The following is a 25,007-nucleotide window of genomic DNA, read 5'->3' as shown; positions in this document are numbered from 1 at the left end:
GGCATGTTTGTGTGTGTCTCTATGTGTCTCTGTGTGTATTTATTTGTGTATGTTTGTGTTTGTGTCTGTATGTGTCCCTGTGTGTCTCTATGTATATGTTTCTGTGTGTGCGTGTATCTGTGTCTATGTGTGCCTGTCTGTGTGTGACTGTGTGTCTGTCTGTGTGTCTCTCTGTGTGTCTGTGTGTTTTGTGTGTGTCTCTGTGTGTATTTATTTGTGTATGTCTGTGCATGTGTCTGTGTGTATGTCTCTGTGTGTATATATTTGTCTCTTTGTGTGTGTTTGTATCTATTTTTGCCTGTCTTGGATATCTCTGTGCGTGTCTGGGTGTGTCTGTGCATTTCTGTTGTGTGTCTGTGTGTGTGTGCTACTGTGCATGTTTCTCTCTGTGTCTCTGTATATATGTATCTCTGGGGGCATTGTATGTGTCTCTGTGTGTGTGTCAGTGTGTATCTGTGGGTTTCTGTATGTGAGGCATGTGTGTGTGTGTCATTGTGTGTCTGTGTATTTCTGTATGTGAGTGTGAGCATCTGTGAGCATCACTGACCAAGCCAAGTGAAGGGATAGTCTCCTCACTCCGGAGTGAGCAGATGCTGCAAAAGCCAACATCTCTGTCTCTGGGTAGCCACTGTGTTCTCCTAGTACCTCATCCATGACTCTGCATGTGGTGGTGACCGTTCTGCTCCCGGGGACTCTGGGTTCCTCAGTGTCTGTTCTAAAGTCATTGCTGTCTCCTTTGCAGACACAGCAGAAAAGAACACTATCTGTGAGCTGCCCTCCCCAGGATCTGGCCCCAATGGCTCCAATCCAGACGACTGCAAAACACTTACTAGGTGACTCCTGGCCTCCTTTCTGTTCCTTTCCAGGTGATCTTTGGATAAGCTACTCTGTTTCCATGGCGCACAGGGTGCATGGGTGGGATCAGCCCAGGTTGGCAGGACCCTAGGGTGGCTCTCTGCCAAGCCCACCAGTCATCCGAGTCCCCGCTTTGTGTGTCTCTCCCTGCCTGGTGCCCATTAGAGACCCAGGTCTAAGGAACTTGGCTCTTGCTCTCAGCTCATAGCAGGGTGCATAGGGGCTGAGTCAGGAGCCTTTCTCCATAGACACTAATCCCCCTTTCTCCATGGACACTAATCCCCCTTTCTCCATAGACACTAATCCCCAATCCCAGACCTTCCTGGTTTGTAAAGTCCTCAGACCTATGTCTGGCTTCTTCTCCAGCCATACCACTCCTCAGGCCATACCTACTCTAGAATCTCCAGCCAATGACAGTGTGAGGAGCTTGCTGCCAAAACAGGTCACTGACTTTGTGAACGAAGGTGCTACTAAGCTGGTGAAGGTTCCTGAGTCTTCCTCTTCCAAGGCAAGCATGCCTAGTCCAGATCCAGGTACTGTTTACTTGAAGCCGTGCCAGTCTCCGAGGGGGTGCTGTCTGAGAAGGGGAACTAGGTATGCAGAAGACCTTGAGCTGCAGCCTTGCCCAGGAGGAACAGAAGAACATCTCCAGGATGCAGTTCCTGAGGCCGAGGCTCAGGGGCCAAAGGTTTTGAAAGGGCTATTTTATTCCCAGAATTTCTGAGTGCCCTGGATGCCAGGGACAGGTGTTAAGTGTTCCTGCCCTGTACTCAGGGTGCTTGTGACAGAACAGGCGGGTTCAGGCCATGACTCCCATGACCCCTAAAGGACCTCATGGTTCTCATAGCTGAGGACCCAGCTGCTGTTTCACCCCTCTGAGAAAGCAAGGGGCCTGTGCTATACAGATTCACTGTGCCTGGTTCGTCCAAGCAGCTCTTGGAGGTGTGGAGTGTTTCCAGCTTGGAGCTTGGGAATTGTGCGTGCATGTGTGTGTGTGTGTGTGTGTGTGTGTGTGTGTGTGTGTGTGTGTGTGTGCATGGATGTGTGTATACTGATCCTCATGGAGGTCAGAGGTCAACCTTTGGAAGCCTGTAGGAGCCGTCCACCTTGTTTTTTGAGACAGGGCCTTTCATCAGCCCAGGACTCAACTATTAACCTAGTCTGTCTGGCCAATGAGTCCTCCACCGGTCTTCTCCCCAGCACTGGGGCTGTAAGTGTGCTCTACCATGCTTGTCTTTGTATCTGGCTGCTGGCATTGAACTTGGGTTCTCAGACTTGTGCAGTAAGCACCTTGCAGATGAAACCGTCTCCCAGTCTGAACACGAATGTAACTTGTACACTTCCTGGTTTTGTTTGTTTAACGGTGATGGCTTGTGATTCTGGCTTCAAGCCCTTCCTTTGTGCTTGTGCTCCTCACAATTTCCACCAAGGCCTCTAGGGGACGTGTTAGTTCCTATTCTGCCTTCGTGGGTAGTGGTTTTATTTTTTTTATTTTGTCTTTGTTTTTTGTTTTTTGGTTTTTTGTATTTGGGTTTTGTTTCTCGTTTTATGTTTGTTTTGTGGGGGGGTGTTTTTGTGTTTTGGTTTTTTTTTTGTTTTGTTTTGTTTTGGAGAGAGGGTCTTGCTATATGGCACTAGCTGAGTCAGACTTCATTATGTAGCTCAGGTATCTTGGTTAGTCTGTTTGTCTGCTTTATACAAGCTATAGTCACTTGAAAAGAGGGAACCTCAATTGAGAAAATGCCCCCACCTGATTGGCATGTGAGCAAGCGATCCCTTGGGGCTTTTTCTCCCATCGTGCCTGGCTGGTGTTTTTTAAACCCAAACCAATGAAAGCTGTAACTTTACTAGGTCTGATGATGCATGCCTTTAATCCCTGAGCTCAGGAGGCAAGGGCAGGTGGATCTCAGTGAGTGTGAGGTGAGCCTGGTCTACAGAGTTTCAGGACACCCAGGACTTTCCCATCTCAGCCACCCACTCACCAACCAACCAACCAACCAACCAACCAAACACATACAAACAATAGCCTATTACTTCATACAGCCCGTGCAGAAAGTCAGTTGATTTTTTTTTAAAATGTAATCCGTCTTAGTGTGCTTCCCCTTTCTGTGACAGGAACATCGTCTCTAAGCAGCTTTACAAGGGGAAGGGTTCTTTTTGGTTCTCAGTTGGGGAGATTCTTGTCTACAGCTGCTTGGTTCTGAGGCAGCTCATTTCCACAGAAGTCTTTCACCTCACGGTGGCCAGGATGCACAGAGAGGAGAAGGAGAGGTAGGGTCTCTTTCACGGACATACTCCTGATCACCTGTCTCCCTTCCTCTGGGCTCCAGGTTCTGAAGCTTCACTGCCTCCCAGTAGCATGATAGACAGCTGGGATATTCACCAGAGTTCCTTTTCTTCCCTTCACACGTGTGCACATGTGTAGGCATGCGTGTGTGTGTGTGTGTGTGTGTGTGTGTGCATGATACATGCACCATGGGGTCAGATAACAACTTGTGGGTGTCAATTAGTTGGTTCCACCCTATGGGTCCCAGGAATCCAACTAATGTCCTCATCACTTTAGTCACCTAAGGTCATTCCTGGCTGAGCCATCTTGCTGTCCTTTAAGCTTCTTTTAAATAAAAGCAGGAGCTGCTGGGCACCATCCCATGGTACCACAGCCTCTCCAGTGTTAGAGCACAACCCTGACAATCGTTGTTACCTGTAGCCTGGAATTGTGTGTTACGGAAGACCCCCCCACTCACTACTTCCCAACTGCCTCCCACTGTCTCCCACTGCAGAGTGGTTACTCAAACTCTCTGCACTGATTCTAATATGTCACCATCCCTATAGGTAATGCAGAGATGAATATGACCTTGAAGCTTCCACCTCCAGGGACAGTCCCTGACATCAGTACTTCAGAAAACAGCATGGAGCCTGCCAGGTGACTCCTAACCCTCCTGTGGGCAGGACAGAATGTCCTCTTGTCTTCTCAGGCAATGCCCAGGGAAGTCAGGGCTACACATGCAGGGGTGTCAGACCTAGAAGTCTTTGGTGGGGTTGAGGAGGAACGTGGCTATGTCTGTCTCAACTGCGGCAGGAGTGTAAAGCCAGGAGGTCTAGAGCTTAACAGCTGCCTCACAATGCCTGACAAGACTGTGCAGATCTTTTGGGTTCCCCAGCTTCATCTTTACCTCGCTAGAGAAAGAATCATCCTTCATAGACACACCCTTTTTACATGGCAATTGTGACTGTCACCCTTGTCCTGGGTTTCCTTCGGTATAGTACCGCCTCCACCCTAAGCCTCTTGGTAGATGCCCGGACCAGCAGCAGGATGCAGCCTACATCTCCCTTGTCCACAGGAACACCGTTTCTGGATCCAGGTATTGATCATTCACTGTCCAAAGCAAGGGGCGGCGGGGTTTCCTTCCAGGGCTTTGGCCACGGGTGGATGTAGAAATAAAGATCAATCCCAAGTTTCTGGCTTCTAGAACAGAGCCTGTCTTTTCCTAATACTATTTCATTCTTGGGACAGGACTTTTCTTTTTTTCATGACTTCATTCCGATGACTTATAGTGGCTACAGAAAATTCAGTTGTGAGGCTGGGAGTATGGCTCCGTTGGCTGAATATTTACCTAGAATACCCAACAGCCCTGGATTTGATCCTACGAGGGCTTAGTGCTACATGTCTATAAAACCCAGGAGTAAGAGGTAGACATAGGAAAAGTTCAGGGTTGGCTCAGTGAGATGGCTCCCTTGCTTTCTGCCCTACTCAAGGAAGCAAATTCAATGACCTGAGTTTTGATCTGGAGAAACCACATAGAGGTGGAAGGACAGAATGTATTCTACAGAGTTGTTCTCTGAAAACACACACACACACACACACACACACACACACACACACACAAAAGACACGAGGAAAATTCTTTCAAACAAAACAAAGAACTCTAGGTGTGGTGGCACATGCTTTCAATTCTAGCACTTAGGTGGCAGAGGCAGGCAGCTCTTTGTAAGTTCAGAGCCAGCTTGGTCTACAGGTCAGGTTCCAGGCCAGTCAGGGCTACATAGTGAGATCCTGTCTCATCGTTGTTAAAGGTCATATTCTGCCATATAGCAAGTTGAAGGCCAGCCGGGGCTAGATGAAACCCTGTTTGAAAATTGCTGGGTGGTAATGGCACACACCTTTAATCCCAGAATTTGGGGGGCAGAAGCAGGTGGATCTCTGTAGTTCAAGGCCAGTTTGGTCTACAGAGTAGATTCCAGGACAACCAGGACTACACAGAGAAACCCTGTCTTGAAAATCTAAAAAGAAAGAAAGGGAGAGAGAGATAAAGAGAGAGAGAAGGGAAGAAAGAAAGAAAGACAGAAAGAGAGAGGGGGGGGAAGAAAGAAAGAAGGAAAGAAAGAAAGAAAGAAAGAAAGAAAGGAAGGAAGGAAGGAAGGAAGGAAGGAAGAAAGAAAGAAAGAAAGAGAAAGGAAGGAAGGTTGAATAAGTTACTGAAAGACTTCATTCTCAGTTTCCTTGGATGTAAAATGTATAGCAAATTGGCACCCAGGGTTCTCAGCATATAGCACAAGTATGGTCTTCACATCATGGACAATTGCTGTTCATGCTACTGAGATAAATGCGAGGCGATTGATTTTAGGACTCGCAGTACTAGTTTTGGACACTTGGTGGCAATAGTTCTCAAGTTAACAGTTCACAGCTTGCCATAGAAGATTCTGAGGGCTGGGGCTGTGACTTAGTTAGCAGAGTGCTTGCTTAGCACTTGGAGCCTGGACTCCATTCCCAGAGCCACATGAACCAGTGTGGTAGTACACACCTATAACCCCAGCGCAGAGGAGGTGGACGTAGGTAATACTGAGATCACACTCATCATTGGCTACACAACAAGTATGACGCTACCCTGGATCTTATCCCAATAATAACAAACAAAATAGACTTGAGCAGTAACACCCAAGACATGTACCCAAATAGCAATGGAATAATTAAAATAATCAGAGTAGGGTGTGTAAGGGCGTGTTGCTTAAATGCATGGGCTTGGGCTAGGCTAGATTTAGTATACATTAAGTTTAGCATGCTTTAGGTTTAGAATGCATTAGGTCCTGCGTTTGATTCGTGTGTGTGTGTGTGTGTGTGTGTGTGTGTGTGTGTGTGTGTGTAGAAAGTGGGATCTAAAGTCACCAGGCATGGGTGGTGACTCTTGGGGTGACTTTGGACAAGCTTCAGCCTTCCTCCTTTGGCTTTAAAAAAATATTCATTCACTCCTATGTGTATGATGTTAATGCACACATGCCATGGTGCATGTGTGGAAGTTAGAGAGCAGCTTCTGTGGGCTTCTTTCCTTCTACCTGTCTGTGGGTTCTGGACATTGAACTCAGGTCAGCAGGCTTGCAGCAAGTACTTTCCCCACTGAGCCACCCCACTAGCCCTCTTTGTTTTAATGGTTGAAAATGCTCTGTGCAGAGCTGACCTTGTGCCTGCCCTCTGGAGCTGATGGTCTCATGCCCCTAACCAGCTTTCACCCTCCCTATCCCATAGCCACAGCACTCAAACTTCTAGAGTTTTCTTTTGTTTTTATACAAGGTCTCACTGTGTAGCATTAACTGGCCTATAACTAGCTATTGTAGATCAGGCTAACTGGTCTACCTCCACCTCCCTTATCCTGGGATTATAGGCAGGCAACACTGTACCCAACTCATTCTGACTCTTGATGTCTCGATTTCTCATCCTCTCTAGTTTGTTTTTCTTGCTTTCTGAATTGCCAATTAGTTTCCTGGAGCCAGGTGAGAGAGGTAAGGTAAGGGCTGAATCCAACGGTCCCAGCTTCAGCAAGGTCCAGGAGCTGCTCACCTCAGTGGGGTACATGTCCCAGGAGAAGTAGGAAGTGGGTTGTTCCTAGGGCTATCCCGTGTGGTCCAGGGAAGGGTCCTGACTCCTAGCTATGCACAGAATACAGGATAGCACTGTGTTTCAGGGTCCATGCTCTTCTGGGTGGCCATGGTGGTGCTGCTGGTTGGCTCTGCCTCCTTCCTCCTGTGTTACTGGAAGGCCTGCAGGAGGCGGTTCCAGCGGAGTAAGTAACATGTGTCTTGGAGTCCTGGGGAAGATGGCTGCGTTAAACTGGCCTGGGTGTTTGCCTTGTCTGTCCCTTCCCTCCCTGCTCACTCCCTACGTCCCAATCCTGCTGTCTTTGCAGAGTTTCACCTGAACTATCTACAGCAGACCTTCCAGCCCAAGATGGAGCAGGTAGGTGAGTATCTAGCCATGAGAAGGGCCGTCTGGGCCAGCAGGACCCGTATAGGGCCTGGGACCTGGGCCAACTCGTTAAAAAAAAAAAAAAAAGACATTGTCCAGCAAGGGGTGTTTTGAGTTGGAGAAGTTTCATAAGTACATGATTGTACCTCCTAAGCACTCCCCAAGCAAGGGGGTTTTTGTGTTTTGATGGTTTCAAGCTTGTTTCCATGAGCTGTCGGGCGGGCTTATTGAAACCGCTGTTTGCTTTCTTGACATTTTTCTAGTATTAGAGTTTCCATTGCCGTCAGTTAATTTTTTTTCTGTTTCTCTCCAAACATTCGTGAGAACAGTCTTGTTATAACGAGAGAGAGAGAGAGAGAGAGAGAGAATCCAAAGAGGCTAGGCTTGCAGGGAACTGAGTGAGACTGGCCTCCGTATTGTGTTGGAAGCTAGTTTTGGACCTCTGGCTTCCCCTGGATCCCTTGATGTTTGGATTTCCATGGCTGAGTGAGAGGAAGTGCTCACCTAGGTGACCACACAGGGTCCAGATGACTAACTATATTGTAGAAAAGGATAGTTGTGGCCGGCCTGGGCAGTGTGGGCCCGAGCAGGGTAGGCATGGCCTGGGCAGAGTGGGTATGGTCTGAGCAGAGTAGGTATGGCCTTGGCAGGGTGGGCCTGAGCAGTGTGGGGACGGCCTGGGCAGTGGGTGTCTTCTGGAGCAGTGGGTGGTAAAGGAGCATCTATTCATTTCTTGCTGGCCTCACGAACACGTCTTCAGCACAGGCTTTGTCTGTCCTAGATCTTTCAAACTTCCAGACGAGAGTGACAGCTAGTAAGAGCAGACAGGCATCTGCGTTCTGACCCCACGCACTCCTCTGAAGTGAAGATTCTTGTTCCACCAGCGGTCTGTGAGCAGAAACCTAAGATCTGTGCAGGTGCAGTGAGGTGTCTTCCAACCGTCACCTGAATTAACCCGCAAGCGCCCTTGGTACCTTTGCAAAGCAAGGGCATCATTTTATCCTGGGGTAGCCTTTTCAGCACACCTACCACTCTCTTCATTTCCCAGATGACTGTATGAGGCACAGGAAGATGAGGTCAGCTGGCAAAGGTCACGTGCTGAGCACATAGCAAGATGGGGACTTGTCGTTACTGTCACTGGAGTTTCCATGAACCCCTGAGATTTGTCAGCAGACCGCTTGGGCTGGGCATTGTAAGATGTTTAGCAACCTGCCGGATGCCAGGGTGCACCCCTCCTCAGCTGTGACAGAGCCCAGAGTGTCCTCGGGCGTTCGGCCCATCATTTTATTCCGTATTTAATTAACTTTCAGACAGGCTGGCCTCAGACTTGCTACACTGCTGAAGAGGACCTTGAACTTCCAATCCTCTTGACTTCAGCTTTTACTGGCTGAGATAACAGACAGACGTTGTACTGCCATGCCCAGTTTATGCTTGGCTGGGGATTGAACTTGCCAGTCAATATATGCTGGCTTCAGACATGCTCGGCAAGCACTGTTCAATGAGACACATTCCCAGCCTTCCGTCCTTCCCTCTTAGCCCTTCATTTTAACATACACACGAAGACCTTGACTATTTTTTTAAAATTATTTTCAATGATGTGTATGTGGGGGGCAGGTATGGGTGTGTGGATGTGGATAAGAGTTACATGTGGTTGTGAGTGACTTGATATGGGTGCTGAGACCCTAGCTAGAGTCCTCTTGAGGAACAGTATGTGGCTTTTTTGGTTTCTGTTGTTTGCTTTGGTTTATTTTTTTGCTTTGGTTTGGTTTGGTTTTTTTGAGGCAGAGTTTCTTTGTGTAGTCCTGGCTGTCCAGGAACTCACTTTGTAGACCAGGTTGGTCTTGAACTCACAGAAATCCACCTGCCTCCGCCTCCCAAGTGCTGGGATTAAAGTTGTGCACCACCCTTGCCTGGCTAAGCATGGCAGCCCCTGCCTTGCCGTTATCTCAGGAAGATGGAGGCCGAAAAGGATTGTTTTGCTCTGATTCGGTTTCAGATTTCCAAAAGTTGTGAACAGTACTAAAAGTGACTTTTACCAAAATAGTTTTTGGAATAACTTACCAGACTTGATTTCTTATCATCCTTGTGTGCCTCCCTGTGTATTTCATAATAACCAGGGCATTGCAGTAAGACCTTCAGAATCAAAGAATTCAGACTGTTCCATTACCAGCAATCAGAGCCCAGGTCAAGACAAGGTTGCTTGTTTCTTTTCTTTTCCCTTCCCTTCCCTCCCCTTCCCTTCCCTTCCCTTCTCTTTCCTTCCCTTCCCTTCTCTTTCCTTCCTTCCCTTCCCTTCCCTTCCCTTCTCCTTCCCTTCCCTTCCCTTCCCTTCCCTTCTCTTTCCTTCCTTCCCTTCCCTTCCCTTCCCTTCTCTTTCCTTCCTTCCCTTCCCTTCCCTTCCCTTCCCTTCCCTTCCTTTCCCTTCCCTTCCCTTCCCTTCCCTTCTCCTTCCCTTCCCTTCCCTTCTCTTTCCTTCCTTCCCTTCCCTTCCCTTCCCTTCCCTTCCCTTCCCTTCCCTTCTCTTCCCTTCCCTTCCCTTCCTTTCCCTTCCCTTCCCTTCCTTTCCCTTCCCTTCCCTTCCCTTCTCCTTCCCTTCCCTTCTCCTTCCCTTCCCTTCCCTTCTCTTCCCTTCCCTTCCCTTCCTTTCCCTTCCCTTCCCTTCCTTTCCCTTCCCTTCCCTTCCCTTCTCCTTCCCTTCCCTTCCCTTCCCTTCTCTTTCCTTCCTTCCTTTCTTCCTTTCCTTCTTTCTTTTCTATTTTTTTTTTGAGACAGGGTTTCTCTGTGTAGCCCTGACTGTCCTGAAACTCACTCTGTAGACCAGACCAGCCTCAAACACACAGACCCACCTGCCTCCAACTCCTGAACGCTAGAACTAAATGGGCCATCATACCTGGCCGGACTGGGTTTTTGCTGTGTCTCAATAACATAATATCATTGGCTTGGATCCCATGCTGCCATTGGTAACTAGGTCTGTGGGTCTCCTTTCAGTTGGATTAGTTCCCAGGTTCTTCCTTGGGTATCAAAGCCTTCACACTGTGGAGATTCATAAGCTGATCTGACCTGTGGTCCTGATCTTGGGTCCTGACCTCTAGTTTGGACCTCGAGAATGGACTTGGGCCATCAGTCTTCAATGCTGGGATCTTTGGGGGAGCTTCCTGCCATGCTTTCATCTGTCATTCTCCTGCTACTGTGTGTTTAGAGCACTCTTACTAACCCATCAGCCAGGCCGCACCTTGATAATGCCTTGGTAATGACTAGCAAAGGAAGATTTTGAGACTTGTCTTTTGATCACAGTTTGTTTTTTTTGTTAGTGTATGTCTATCTGTGTGCATTCACAAGTTTCGTTCATTATTTTAGTGTTGCCATCATTGTAGCAGAATCACTGTCCCAGAACTGGATAGTAGGAATCCTTCAGGACATGTCCTTTTGTGTTAGGGAATACCCTTTTGGTTTTGGTTTTGATTTTTTGAGACAGGGTCTCATGTAGCCTAGATGTCCTCAAGTATGTCATGGAGCTGAGAATAGCCTTGAGCTTTTTATGTGTGGGCATGTTGTTGTTGTTTTGTTTTGTTTTCTGAGGTTTTTGTTTTCGTTTTGTTTTGCTTTTTGTTTGTTTTGAGATAGGTTCTTATTAGGTAACCCTGGGTGGCATGATCTACCTGCCTCTGCTTCTCATGTGCTGGAATTCCAGATGTATACCAACATGCTATTTTGAGGTGCTGGGGATTGTCCTTTCAGAAACTATCCCAGGCCTTCCAAGTCACCCCCTCCCCCCAGGGAGACTATTTACTAAGTCTACTGGTCCCAGTTGCAAACTTCTACATCAGAGCTGTCCTACCTCTCACAGCTCTACCATGGGACTGAAAGGGAGAGTTCAGGGGTAGAAGGAACCGAATGTTACATCTCTAGCACTCATGAATCTCCAAGGTTGGCCTTCGGAACAGATCAGTGAACATCCAACTGAGCCTGGGGCCACTGCTGTACAGTCTGTCCTGGACTTGGGCCCTGGGGTGAGGGATAGATTTACAAGGAGATTGTGATTATTCCAAAAAGCAAGGAAACCAACAAATGAGGGCAAGCAGGCTAACGCAATAGTTTTAGGGGAAGAGCCTTGGGCAATCTGAACTCTGCCCTTGGCAAGTTCTACTTTGGGTCTTTTCTCAGAGAATTCACAGGCTGTAACAGGGCAGGCTGTTGGCAGATGCTGGGGCCCTCTAGATTCTGCCTTCTAAATTTTTTTATTTAATTAACATATTGTTTGGCTTTTCAAGACAGGGTTTGTCTGTGTAGCCCTCCCTATCCTGGAACTTGAACTCAAAGATTAGCCTATCAATGCTTCCCTCTGCATCTGGGATCAAAGATGTGTGCCGCCACTAACCAGTTTTAGATTCTGCCTTGCTTTGCTTTTCCTTTCTTTTCTTTCCTTTTTTTTTTTTTTTTACTTTGATGTTAGTACACGCTTGCTTCTGAGCATTAGAACCTGTACATTCTTTCTCCTGTCATAGAATGTCTAAGCTCTGATAGCACCTGGGGCTTCTTACAGGGGGTCCTCAGCTCCTTGGTAATAATTTAGCTTGGAGAAATTCTAATGAGATTTCACTGTTTAGAAGAATTTTAGGGTAAAAGGAATCTGTTCCTTCCGTCTCTGACACTGTGCCGTCAGTCCCATCACAGTGCTGCAAAAGTTAGGACAGCCTCCAAAATGGAAGTCTCCGTAGGTGGAGAGATGGCTCCAGAAAAGAGGACGTTCTCAGCACCCCAAAATAGCGTAGTAGCACACACCTGGAGTCCCAGATCTTAGGAGACAGAGGTAGGTGATATGTGCCTTTAATCCCAGCAGAGACAAATGAATCTTTGTGGATTCATACCAGCCAGAGCCACATAGTGAGACCTATTTCAAAACCAGATGTGACAGTGTCATTTGTGGTATCAGCACTTGCAAGGTGAGAGATAGATCAGCAGTTCAACGTCATTCTCAGCCAAGTTTGAGGCCAGCATTTTACTCCTCTCTGCAAACTGAGGAAATAATGGAGCCCCAACGTGGGCATGGCCAAGTGATTTTATTATTGACCTCGTATATTGAGGCAATACATAACCACAGTTAAATAAACAAACAGTAATGTATCGTTTCAACTTTTAATGGTTTAAAGTGTATGTGAGCATTTGCCTGCACGTATGTAATGCAGCACAAGCATGGTGCCCACTGAGACCAGAAGAGGGCATTGGAGCCCTTGAAATGGGAGTTGCAAAGTTGTAAGCCACCATGTGGATGCTGGGAACTGCATCCAGATCCTCTGAAGAGCAGCCCGTGCTCTTCATATCTCAGTCACCTCTCCTGCTTCAATATATTGTGATTAAACAACAAAAGACACTCTTTTATTTCTTTACTTAGTTTTTTTTTAAGGTGCTAGGGACCCTTCTTACATTCAGATATCTCCTTAAGCTCCCCTGTGATAGCTTCTTAGACTTCCTTTTGACCTAAATGACCTTTGACAGCACTGGTCAGACATTTTGCAGGATTCCTCCTGTTGGGATATGTCTACAAGGGTTCTGGATTTGAAGAACACAGAGCCATGTTCTTCACACCCTCTTCTCCAGGTGGCTTATCACAGAAATCCTACTGTGTGTGTGTGTGTGTGTGTGTGTGTGTGTGTGTGTGTGTGTGTGTGTGTGAGAGGGGGGGAGGGAGGAGGGGGGGAGTATCCTGGCCTTCACACATGAGAAACAACTTCTCTACCACTAATGCCTCCCTGACCCTCACCCCCTGCCTCACTTGCTGTTGTGAGATCTCTACTCTGTCTTCAGAAACCCCTCCAGGGTTTGCCAGGTCTGTCCCATTTCCCAGATTAAAAGGCTGAATCTTAGAGGAAGTAGAGCTAGTTTCCTTCCAATGAAGTATTTTGATGGATGGCTCAACGACGCTATTGTTTGGCACTTGGCATCTTTCCAGTTTTGAAGTAATTATAAACACTCCTGTGTTTGTCTTCATTCGTGTGACTTCCTGAGGGTGTGGTCTGAATGGGGCAGGGAGGGGCCCTGATTCAAAGGCCACAAGGGTTTAAGCTAAAAGGCCCTGTAGGGAGATGATGCCTACTTAATGTTTCACCTTCTAGCCTACAACTTCTTTTTCAAGACAGCATTTAGTCTCTTGCTTCTTTGGCATGCACTTTTTTTTGTCTTCTCCAAGCTCCCCAATGTCTTGGCACCACATGTCAGTTGGCTGATTGCAAAACTCAAGGTTGTTTCCAAAGGACAAAGATTTAGTTTCACTGATATCCTTCTTAAAATGACCACTTAGACCCTGTCTCACAAGACAAAAATTAGACAAATAAAATAAGCAAATCATGGGCTGACAAGATGGCTCAGGGCTTAAGAGCGTTGGCTGCTCTCCTAGAGGATTCAGATTCAATTCCTAGCACCCAAATGGTAACTCACAGTTATCTGTAACTCCAGTTCCAGGGTATCCAATGCCCGCTTTCAGTTTCCGTGGGTACTAGACATGAATGTGGTACACACACACAGGTGCAGGCAAAACACGCATTTAGTATAATAAAACATGTATACACGTCGTGTGTGTGTCTGTGTGTGTGTGTGTCTGTGTGTGTGTGTGTCTGTGTGTCTGTGTGTCTGTGTTTGTGTGTGTATCCCAAACCCACCAAACAAAACTCCCTGTGTCTCAAGCCAGAGAGTACCTGAAGTGTCAATGGCTTGGTCTTGGTGGTTAGTGGCCACCTCAAGAAAACAAGCCACAACTTCCTGAAGTGACTGCTGGGGACAGTGGTTGCCAGGTTCCGTAAGCAAGGCACATTTGCTAACCTGAGACTGAACACCACTCTAGCCCATTTCCCTGCCAGACCTCTAAGGCTTCATCCCAAACTGCAGAGTGGCCGCATAACATTTCCATTTGCTCATTGTTGGTTAATCTGCTGTGCATGTACCAATTAGGATTCAGGGTCAAGCCGCTAAACCAGAAACCATGTTCTAGAAGCAGCTCAACAGGCATGCTGGCCTTTTCTGGCATTCGTGCCTTATCAGCATGAACCTGAATGGCATCGTAGGGTCCCTAACTGACCCCCCTGGGAGTCAGCAATAGCTCTGTCCCCCTACAGTATAGTGGGCCTGGGCTAGCTTGGGTTAGGTTGGACTTGATACTATGTGGCCACCTCCTCCTTTCTCAGGTAGCTGATGAGTTGTGGCTAAATGTCATCATGTATGTGGGTACCTGGTCTCTATTTATGACAGAAAGATACTGGAGTGAACGGCAGGGGTCGAAGTGAACAGAGAAGAATAATTCTGAGAATTATGGCCCAGGCATCTACAGAACCCTTGAGTTGGTGGTACAAAGAGAAATGAGGCAGACAGAACTGGAGCGTCCTGCAGAAGGGTTGCAGTTAGACTTATGGAAAGAAGGCCCCAGCTGAGGCCCTGCCTCAGAGGTTGGTTTCAGGCATGCCAGGGCTTCACCTTGAAATTGTCTAGGGGTTGGGGATTTAGCTCAGTGGTAGAGCGCTTGCCTAGCAAGCGCAAGGCCCTGGGTTCGGTCCCCAGCTCCGAAAAAAAGAAAAGAAAAAAAAAAAAGAAAGAAAAGAAAAGAAATTGTCTACTGCCAGTCAAGGGCTTGAGTCCTGGAGAGGGCAAGGTTCCGCCCCACTGAGATCCCAGGGTGCTGTCTGTTAACAGATAGGGAGTGGTGGAGGGATGTCAGACTGTCTTTGGTGACATTGCTACTCTCTCTCTCTCTTTTTTTTTTTAACAGATTCCTGTCCTACTGAAAAGCTAACTGTAAGTGTTATCTCCAACACGCACTCCAGCCTCTGTCCTTTGTTTTGACTACTTTCCTTACACACCTGTGGATTCAGGGCTATCAGGGTCACAGAAGGACCACAGAGCTATCCTCTTCCCTGACATCCGGGGTTCCCAGGCAAGGAGCCAGGTGCCCAGGGTGTTGGCCTGGGGCCCCATGGTAGGGTTCAACCAGAGAGAGAGGACTCCACCCCACAGCAACCTCCAGCTCCTGGCTCAGCCCCAGGGGATTTCCAGCAGGGATTATAGACAACAGCTTGGTTTGGGCCACTTTGAGGTACCAAGTCTAGTCTGGAGGGAGGCTGTCTTCTTTCCTCTGGGAGTCTTGTTGGCCAAGCTGGATAATAGACACCAGCAGCACACACTTCCAAAGTTAGCTATGTGCGTTGAGCATTTACCATCTGCTAGGCACTCGTGCTCTCTCCTCTGCTGTCTCTTCTGGCTTTTACTGTGCAGCCAATGCTAACTATTTCCAGCTTGCTGGACACCTTTGTGGATGCTGGGAACCAAATCCTCATTCTCTGGAAGAGCAGCCAGTGCCCTCAACCACAGAGTCATTTTTCCAGCCCAATGTTTATTTAATTTTTGAGACAAGATCTCATGTAGCCCAGGCTGGCTATAAATACATTATGTAGCTGAGGGATGACCTTGAACTTCTGATCCTTCTTCCTTCACCAAGTGTTAGGATTAGAGGCAGGCACCGTGTCAGGCTTAAAATCAGTGTGTGTGGGGGGGGGTATTGAAAGGAGGGGGTTCTTGTTCTGGGAAGCAAATCGGAGTGCTAGGCAAACCCTACAATCCTGAGCTATATCCCCAGTCCTGGGTTTCAAATTACTGTAAAAGAATAATCAAAATTCCATAGATTTATTCTCTGGATCTCTCACCCTGGGTCCTTTTGAAGACTGCAGATGAATGTCACACACCAGGTATCTCGTTTCCCTTTGTACTTACTCATAAACGTGAGGAACCCAACCAACACGTTTCTAAAGATGGCTCTCTTTTTGATGTGTTAGCATATGGTCAAAGGCTTCCCTCCCACAAGTTGGGAAATGAAGAGGCACCAGGAGTTGGCGAGGCTGGAGGAGACTCCAGCGTGTAGATCCTTGGCTAGAAACTCACTAACCGTGTGTTATATATGACCCTGGCTGAGTTACTCCACTCCGCCAGGCATCAGTTTTTCCGTAAGACTTGCAGTGTGTGGTTGTGAGGATAGCACATCACTCTTAGGACTAGCCTAGCTATAGCAAGAGTGTGTGAATGACCGACCGTTGCTCAGCACAGAGTGAAGGCAGCATGAGTTGACGGTGTGGCTCAGAGGGTAGAGCGCTTGCCTATCAGGCAGGAAACCCTATGCTGGGGTCCCAGTCCTGCATACACTGGGTATGGTAGCACAATCTCAGTGTTGCGGAGATGAAAGCAAGAGGATCAGAGGTTCAAAGTCATCCTCAGGTGCATATCAAGTTTGAGACCAGCCCGGGCTACAGAGACTGTCACAAAGACAAACCAAATAGTTGGGCGCACACCTTTAATGCCAGCACCCATGAAATAGAAACAGGTGGGTCTCTGTGAGTTCCTGGGCCAACCTGGTTTATATACAAAGTTCTAGATAAGCCAGGGCTCTATGGCAAGACATTTCCTCACCTAAAAAACAAGCAAACAAAAGCACACACGCAAAAAACAAACAAACAAACAAACAAACAAACAAAAAGCTGGATGTTCTTGGGAATGCTACACGCGTGCTTTATGCTGCCAGGTAGCTCTCGGCAGCTTTAAAGAATGTTAGAAGCTTTTTCATTGGCTTCCCAAACCCTGCCTCAGCACTTACTCCTGTTCACAGCAGCTGCAGAGAAGTGGGTCAGTGACAGATTCCAGCGCTGGACACACGTTGAGCCCACTGAGCCCTCCAGCTGTAGAGACTGGTGCCAGTGTTGGAACCGCCTGCCTGGAGACCCTGCCGCTGCTGGATGACAGCATAACTGGGAACTCTTTTGCTCCCAGAGAACCTCCAGAGCCACGGGTATCCACCGAACACACCAACAACAGGATTGGTGAGTCCTGTTGGGAGATCCTGGTCTAATGGAGTGGACAGAAGGGAGATGGGTGCTGACATCTGGATGTGGTTTGGGGACGTATGCATGCATTCCTTCCTACCACACACTCTGCCCCGGGTCAAGCTTCTGTCCAGGAAGAAGGCAATTTCATGGGGACTGCTAGGGACATTCGCTAAGCGGGCATGGAGTGATGAGCATAGTGTTTGTCATTCTTAAAGGGAAAGAGACTCTTTCCCCACCGCCTTAATACAGAGCCAGAAGGTTCAGAAGGAAGGAAGGCCAGTGACGTCAGACACTTATCTGGCAACATCTCTTCATGTCTGCCACAACTTCTGGGAATAATGACTTTACCCTTTTTCATGGCTGGGGAAACTGAGGCTTGGGGTAGAGAGATAGAGAGGTTTTTCTTACTGAATTGCCGAGACTCTGCCTCACATCTGCTGGGTCCTAGAACACTGATTTTTGTTCATCGCACTGATGGGTCTCAGTGAAAGCCTAGAGGCCAGCCCTTACCCTCCTGCATTTCTCCTCTCTGCTGCCCTCCGGCCAAGAAAACATCTACATTAGTGATAACATATATATTAGATATAACATATATATTAGTGATTCTTAACCTGTGGGTTGAGACTCCTTTGGCATACCTCAATCTTCAAAAATAATTACATTGCTATAACAGCAGCAAAATTACAGTTATGGGGGTTGGGGATTTAGCTCAGTGGTAGAGCGCTTGCCTAGGAAGCGCAAGGCCCTGGGTTCGGTCCCCAGCTCCGGGAAAAAAAAAAGAACCAAAAAAAAAAATTACAGTTATGAAGTAGCAATGGAAATAATGGTACGGTTGGGGGCCGCCACAGCACGAGGAACTGTATTAAAGGGTCATGACATTAGGAAGGCTGAGGACCACTGATGTATATTGTCCCCTTCACTCTCAGGATGGAGGGTGGGGTTCTTATTCCGGTGTTCAAGGACAGTCTCCGGCAGCTGCTCCATCACATCCGAGTCATCTATTCTCCCTCTTAGGCATGGTTTTCTGCATTTTCACCTCTCTCTCCTTCCTCCTCTCCCCTCCCCCTCTCCCTTCCCGTTTCTCCCTAAGCTGCTCTGCAGGGCTATTTCCTCACCTACAGCAGGTGGGCCCCCATCCTTTGAGCCTGGTTACCCCCTCATGTCCTGGGGGCAGTGCACTCACACCATTTACTCTGAGCAAGCCTATGCTCTCTGCTGAGTGTCCCTGTCCCCAGCTTCCAGGGCAGGTACTCCCAAGTTGCTGGCTCTGACCTGACGCTAGAAGGGCATTGGTGAGGGTTCTTCCCATTTCCCTGCCAGTGTGTGGAGATGAGAGCTCTAGAGCTGTCTTTGTCTCAAAGAAATGTTCGCACTTAAACAGCTTTCGGTTAAGTTCTACTTGAAAAGAATGTGTTTGGGAAAACACTGCCAAAGGCTTCTTCGGTTTTCCAAGGAGTCCTAATGGTTTTTGAATCCAAGATGACTGAAGGGCTTGGAATTTGGAAACAGGGCCAGGGCCTGCTCAGGGAGGGAGGTGGCAAGGGCTAGGGTTGGGGAAGGGCTGCTGAGGGAAGGTCTTAAGAGGTCCTCTGAGACACCAGAACTTAGGTGACTCATTTGTTCTCTTAGTAACACCAGAAGAGCAGCCTCCCTCTCCAGTTTCCTACAAGGACAAATGGGTCTAAGCTTCCTCCTTCTCTGGCTGTGCCCCCTCTGCCTCACCTTTCCTTAACTTGATTAGGGTATTTCCCCTGCAGCTGGGGTGGGGGTGGGATCAAAGCAACTGGGGATAGGTAGCCTGTGATGGTAAAGCCAGAGGATCAGGACCTGCATGAGAGAGCAGTAGCCTGTCTCTGGCCTTGCCTTCTTCTGCCCTCACAACACCTCCCCACCCCACCCCCACACTACTCTCCAAAACTTCATATTCTCTCTCTCTCTCTCTCTCTCTCTCTCTCTCTCTCTCTCTCTCTCTCTCTCAGATATTTATTTATTTATGTATGTATGTATTTATTTGGGGGAGGTGTCATGTGTCACATGGGCATATGGAGGTTAGAGGACCACTTGCATGTGTCAATTCTCTCCTACCATCATGTGGGTCCCAGGGATCAAACTCAGTTCTTTACAAATGCCTTTACTGATGGAGCCATCTTGAAATACTTTTCATCAAAATAAATAAATATGTTTATTTTGTGCGTATGCCACTTCATGGATGTGGAGGTCAGAGGACAACTTGTGGGAATCAGTTCTCTCCTTCAACTGTGTGAAGGGTCCCTCTCATAGCTAAAATCAACTGTTTTAGCCCATGTGAAAGACACACACTCCAGGTATTTTATTTGCAAGCCGTAAACCTAGATTGGGCAGATTTAGAGCTGTTCTAACTAATTTCCCAGCCATATGTCCCTCGTTACTTACTATTTTTCCTGGCCACGGGCTCATGGTCCAGGTCCTCTCATGGTGGCCTCCTCCATTCTCTGTGTCCTTTCTTCTTCCCTCTCTCTACCTACAAACCTCAACCAGGTAACTGGAAACCCACCTACTTCTACCTATTCCCCAATCACAGGCTTTAGCTTTCTATTGACCAATATTAACTCGGGGAGTAAGGTTACATATCATCCTTTGGTATACATGAGGATCTCCTCATCCCTGAGGATCTCCTGGGGAGGAGGGCAATCAGATCGTGGGGGCCATTATTTAGCATTTGAATACAAGCAGCATCCCACACAACCTCCTACAATAGTCTGTTCTTAAGTGGTCCCAGTACCTGACCTCTGGTCCCATCTGTCCTTTTTAGTACCAGGGATTGAACCTGGAGCCTTTTACATGCTAGGGGAGTGTTCTAATACTAGGTTATATCCCACCCACCTTTGTTTGTTTCAGTTTTTTAATTTTTAAATTTAAAAACTGTGTGTGGGGTGTGTTTGAGTGCGTGCAAACACGTGTGTACAGAGGCCAGAGGTTGACTTGGTTATCCTGATTATACTCCACCTTACATCTTGCAGGAGTCTCTCACTTGAACCCAGAGCTCACTGGTGCAATTAATCTAGCTAGCCAGCTTGGTCAGGGAGCCCCTGTCTCTGTCTCCCACATGCCGGGGGATACAGGATGCTGCCACACCCGCACAGCAGTCATTTCGTTGTTGCGGATCTGAATTCTGGTCTCTACACTTGTATAACCAGCACTTTTCCTGCTAGGTTATCTCCCCAGACTTTTTTCTGTTTCTGGATTGATGGAATTTTTTGTTGTTGTTGTTTGTTTTGTTTTGTTTTGTTTTCTTTGATTTAAAAACAAAAACAAATAAAAACAAACAAACAAACAAAAAACAGGGTCTCATTTAGCCCAGGCTATCCTTGAATTTGCTTTACAGCCAAGGACGACCTTAAACTTCTGACTCTCCTCTCCGGTCTTGTAGTTTTTGACGTTACAAACTTGCAATACTGCGTGTGATCCCAGCTCCCCTGCTACATTTTCTTTGAATCAGATTCTTACTGAGTTACCCAGGCTGACTTGAACTCACTCACTTTGTATACCAAGCTAGCTTTGCACTTGCCATCTTCTTGCCTTAGCTTCGCCAGATTTACGGGTTTGTGCTACCAGGCTCAGCCGGCCTTTCATCTTTCGCTAGTCCCTCAGATGAAAGTCCCAGCAAGCCTGGATGGAGGATGTGGGGTGGGGCCTGAGACCCTGCTCTCAGCTATGGAACCCATGGGACACACAGTTCGTCCCTTTCACTTGCCCTTCCCTCCTCTTGTTCTTACACTTCTCTCTTTCCTGGGTGTGTGAGAAACCAAAATAGAAGAGCTGGCATGGTGCAATGCTCTTGGGCATGCCGGAGCACTTGAGAATCTTCTGGGCTTCCTGAATCTGAGGGTGTAACCCAAAGGCAGGGGTCCATGTGCCCTCTGTGTCTACCCACCCCCACTCTTAAGTTCCCTTTTGAGCTTCCCCATTCTATCTGCAGAGTCCAGTGCAGGATCAGGCAGGGTGGTGCGGCCCTCAGCCTGAGGCCATAGGTGTCATGCCCAGTGAGTAGAGCCAATGCTTCTAGTGAATCTAGGTCTCTGCCTCCCAGCTGCAAGACGGCTTTGTTTCCCCAAGGCTCCCTGACTCCCCACATGGAAAGGCTGTTCCAGCAACCCCCCAGCATCATCCAGTGTTGAAGACTAAGACTGTAGCATGTAGTAATGTGGGGGGACTGTGTTATCCATCCACTTGACACTCGTGATCCACTCTGCCTTCTGGCAGCAGGAGGTTTCAGGGCGCACAGAAACACGGAGCCCCGGCTTCTGTTGCATATCATCAGGGCACAGGTTTCTCAAGAACATGGCCAATCAGCCAAGTTTGCTTGAACTGCTGAAGCTCCTGGGACTTGGGACCTGGGACCCATCTGTCCCAAGCAAGCAGGAGCACATCGGTAACCCAGCGTGCTTGTTTTAGGAATGTGGATGCAAGTAGAAAGGGCAGCCAGGTCTCTGGATGTTTCTTTGGAGGTGTCTCCTTACCTTACCTGCTGACCTGCAGTCATGCAGAGAATTAGATTAGTGATGGTGATGGTGATGGTGATGGTGATGGTGATGGTGATGGTGATGGTGTTGGTCATGGTCATGGCCATGGTCATGGTCATGGTCATGGTCATGGTGAGGGATTATTTGTGGGAATGCTGGGCCTCAGAGATGGTGCTTAAGAAGAGTCAGGGACATGTGTGGCTCTGCTGTGTCCCCTAGTGTTCTTACTATCCTGCTTTTCTTTACCTATTTCCTGGACTGACTACATTCCCCTAACCCTAACCCTAACCCTAAGTCCTTCCCTGCTCATCTCTGATGACATTGCCTAAGAAATCATAGGCCGCTCCATAAATACCTCTCTGTGTAACAGAGAGGCTGCAGTGTGTTCGTTCAAAGTCACCCAGCAGATGAGGTGGAGGCTGAGGTCCTGGTCTCTCCTCTCTCACCCATCCTTTTGCCTTACAGAGAAAATCTACATCATGAAGGCTGACACAGTGATTGTGGGCTCAGTAAAAACTGAAGTCCCTGAGGGCCGGGCTCCAGTAGGGTCTACAGAGTCTGAGTTGGAAGCTGAACTAGAAGTGGACCATACCCCCCATTACCCGGAGCAGGAGACAGAACCACCTCTGGGCAGCTGCACTGAGGTCATGTTCTCCGTGGAGGAAGGAGGAAAAGAAGACCATGAGCCCACAACTGTCTCTGAGAAGTAACACCCAATGTTAGCGGGGGCTAGAGTACAGCTGAGTGTTCAGTTTGAGATCAGGTTAATACCTGGGAAGCTACCACGGCTTGAACTGAAGCCCCGGCATCCAGGGTAGCACAGAATGAAGCCTTCAGCTGCTACCAAGAACACTGGCCCCTGGACCCCAGCAGTGCGCACTCACCATCAGGCTGTTGTCTACTGGGGGAGAAGCTACAGGTTGGGTTCCAAGCCTCCTTGCCCACACCCCTGTGCCCTGCCTTCTCTCCTTGGGTCTCAAGTGATGGCTTTACTGACATGCTACCAGCCTTCAGCTATACACATGGCTCCCTGGAACAGAACCAACACCTAATTGCTTCTACTCCTGAGGAAGAGGGAAGTTAAAGGATGAATGCTCATCATCACTGGCACAATGATAGCCTGTGCCCATCACACAGGGAGGGCGAAATGAGACCCTTCTGGCATGGCCTCCCTGTTCTGTGGACTCCCTCAGCAGCTGCAGTGATCCCACCCACTAAATGATGCTGGAGACTCTACTTTGCCACAGGAGTTCCTGTCATGTGGTGATGGGAGTACTGTAGTCCTGGCCGTCCTTAACACATTGTGCCTCTATCTGTTCTGCCCTGGAAATGAAGAAGCATTGTCCCTAAGCCACCAGGATCAGGCCTGACACCTAGGAGGTTGGAGCCTATCTTTGAAGGCACCCTGCTGCTCACGCTGCTTGCCATACCCTGCGCCCACTCTGAGGAGGCAGTGCTGCTGAACTTACCTGAAGTTCCGCTTTTAATGTTTTGTTTTGTTTTTTTCCTTTCGAGGTACTGAGAATTGAACCCATGGCCTTGTGCATGCCAGGAAAAGGTTGCAGGGCTGATCAACCCCAGCCTAGCATTTCATACTAAGCACTAAAAGCTGCTGTCACTCCCAGCCTGGCTCACTCCCTGGCATTTGCGTACTCTTGTAACAAACGAGCAGCCAACTGGATGACACATCTGCTCTGTGGCAGCCAGGGGACTCTGGACTTACCCTTGGGCCAGGCAGGGAGAATTCTGTTTACTCACTAGCTGTTTGCTGTGTGGAGGAAGTTGGGACCCTGTCAAGAATCACGAGGGGAGTTTCTGAAACTGCTTGAATCTATGGGGAAAAGTTGGAGTGGCTGAGTACCACCAGAGGCGTTAAATCACAGTCTAGATACTAGCCAGAAGGGATGTGTGGGGGCTGGATAGTTGCCCATTTGTCTTGTACAAGGACACAGTAGATATGTGGGCATGCATAGTGATCCCAAAGCCATGTCACAATGACCACATGGATGCCACACTTTTGGAAGATATTGCCCAACTTTTTCTTCTTCTTCTTTTTTTTTTCTAAGATCTTGTTCTGTATCCTAGGATAGATTCGAACTTGATATGGCTGACCCTGAACCTGTGACCCTCCTATCTTAACTTCCCAAGGAAGGACAGGCTTCAGCCACTATGCCAGACTGCCACACATTTCAACAAAGGGACATATTCCCTTGCAAAAGTAGCTCTTCACACAATTTTTTGACCCTCTAAAAATCCCTACGGGCCTGTAAAAATTAATGGATTTGTGAGGCCGAAAACTGATCAGAGAGATGAGTAGTGGGAGGCCCTGAACACAAAGACTGTCAGGGGTCTGGTCTATTCTCTCTAGACAGGGCTGTTCTCTTTGTGCAAAGCACCCACAGCCAAGGGCAGGAGCCCATGACCAGCTGTGTGCCCTTTAAATCTCTCCTTGTCCATCTGGGCAGTCCCTTCTTCCCTGTTCAAGGCCTGCCCTCCAAGGATGCTGGGAATAAAGGATCTCTGCTCACAAGACTGCCTTTGATATTTATAGGATGAATCCTGGACCTCTCCAGGGCTTTCTTTCCACAAGCAGATTTGGGCCATGCAACTTCAGAAAAGAGGAAACTCCATGTGACTGGAGGACCTGGGCGTCTATGGAACCCAGGTCTTCTATGGCTGAGCAGGAGAGGTTCCACCACCCTGCATACAGAGTAGGACAGAACTTCAGCTACATGCAGCCAGCCCAGAGTTCCCCCTCTTTGGCACCTGTCCACTCCGTTACTTGGACTGTAGGCCACACTTGCACCTCACCTTCAGCCTGACCCTGAACCTGCTGCTTGTTGGCCATGCAGTCAAGCTAGGAGCCAGAGCTCTCCTGATGGGGAACTCCCTAGCTCTAGCTGTTCTGATGTTCAGAACAGTGAAGAATCAGGCCCCTGTTCTCAAGAGGGCTGCCCTGTGTGGTGAGGGACCTGCCCCCATCACTTCCTAAGCAGTTATCTGCACTTGGTGTCTAGTTCTTTGATGCCTTTGCTCTCCAAGGCAGCTGGTAGAATCTCCAGGACCTGGCACCGGTCTCTTTGACGGGACAAGAGGGCTGTCCCCCAAGTTGCCCCCTCTCTCTCTTGACTTCCTCCCCAACAGGGAGTCTGAAAAGACTGTGTCTTAGCCATCTCTACTGAGCAGTTGTTGCACTGAACTGAGTATACATGAAACTGTATGGGGATAAGGGGAAGTCCTCAGCTGTAGTTTTCCTCACTGTCTCCTCTTCCAACTGGGGAACTGGTGCTCAGAGTCAGGATTAAACCTCAGTTCTCCCAGAGACCAACTAGGGCGCTTGCTTGAGAAAGTGAAGGCCACCACCATCTGTTGCTATGACACAACGCTTGAGACTGGGAAATTTATTAAGGAAGGTTATTCTGGCTTATGGTTCTGGCAGAAAGGTAATCCACAATTGAGCAGCCTCATCTAAAGAGGCTCATTGACTCATGTGCTGGGGAAACTGGGGCAAAGAGGTAAAACATGAGGTCAAACTGTTCTCACAGTAACTTTCAG

The 25,007-nt window shown here is 48.2% G+C and overlaps 1 protein-coding gene across 9 annotated transcripts in view; it reads left to right on the top strand.

Annotated features, from left to right (window-relative positions):
* Positions 1-24,774, top strand: part of Tnfrsf8 (TNF receptor superfamily member 8) — a 46,426-nt gene extending 21,652 nt beyond the window's left edge. Inside the window, exons 5-13 of one of the 9 annotated variants that reach the window (XM_087660375.1) lie at positions 743-833; positions 1,222-1,388; positions 3,688-3,778; positions 4,120-4,217; positions 6,813-6,911; positions 7,035-7,088; positions 14,850-14,875; positions 16,737-16,944; positions 21,918-24,774. In XM_087660375.1, coding sequence (XP_087516501.1) covers positions 743-833; positions 1,222-1,388; positions 3,688-3,778; positions 4,120-4,217; positions 6,813-6,911; positions 7,035-7,088; positions 14,850-14,875; positions 16,737-16,944; positions 21,918-22,162 — 1,079 coding nt within the window. In that variant the 3' untranslated portion in view covers positions 22,163-24,774. 9 annotated transcript variants of the gene reach the window in all.
* The last annotated feature ends 233 nt before the right edge of the window (positions 24,775-25,007 follow it).

Source organism: Rattus norvegicus, chromosome 5, assembly GCF_021556685.1.
Source record: "Rattus norvegicus strain SHRSP/BbbUtx chromosome 5, alternate assembly SHRSP_T2T, whole genome shotgun sequence".
In the NCBI taxonomy this organism is placed as follows: Eukaryota; Metazoa; Chordata; class Mammalia; order Rodentia; family Muridae; genus Rattus; species Rattus norvegicus.
Note: the sequence above shows the minus strand (reverse complement) of the source record. Positions and strands in the feature narration are given on the sequence as shown.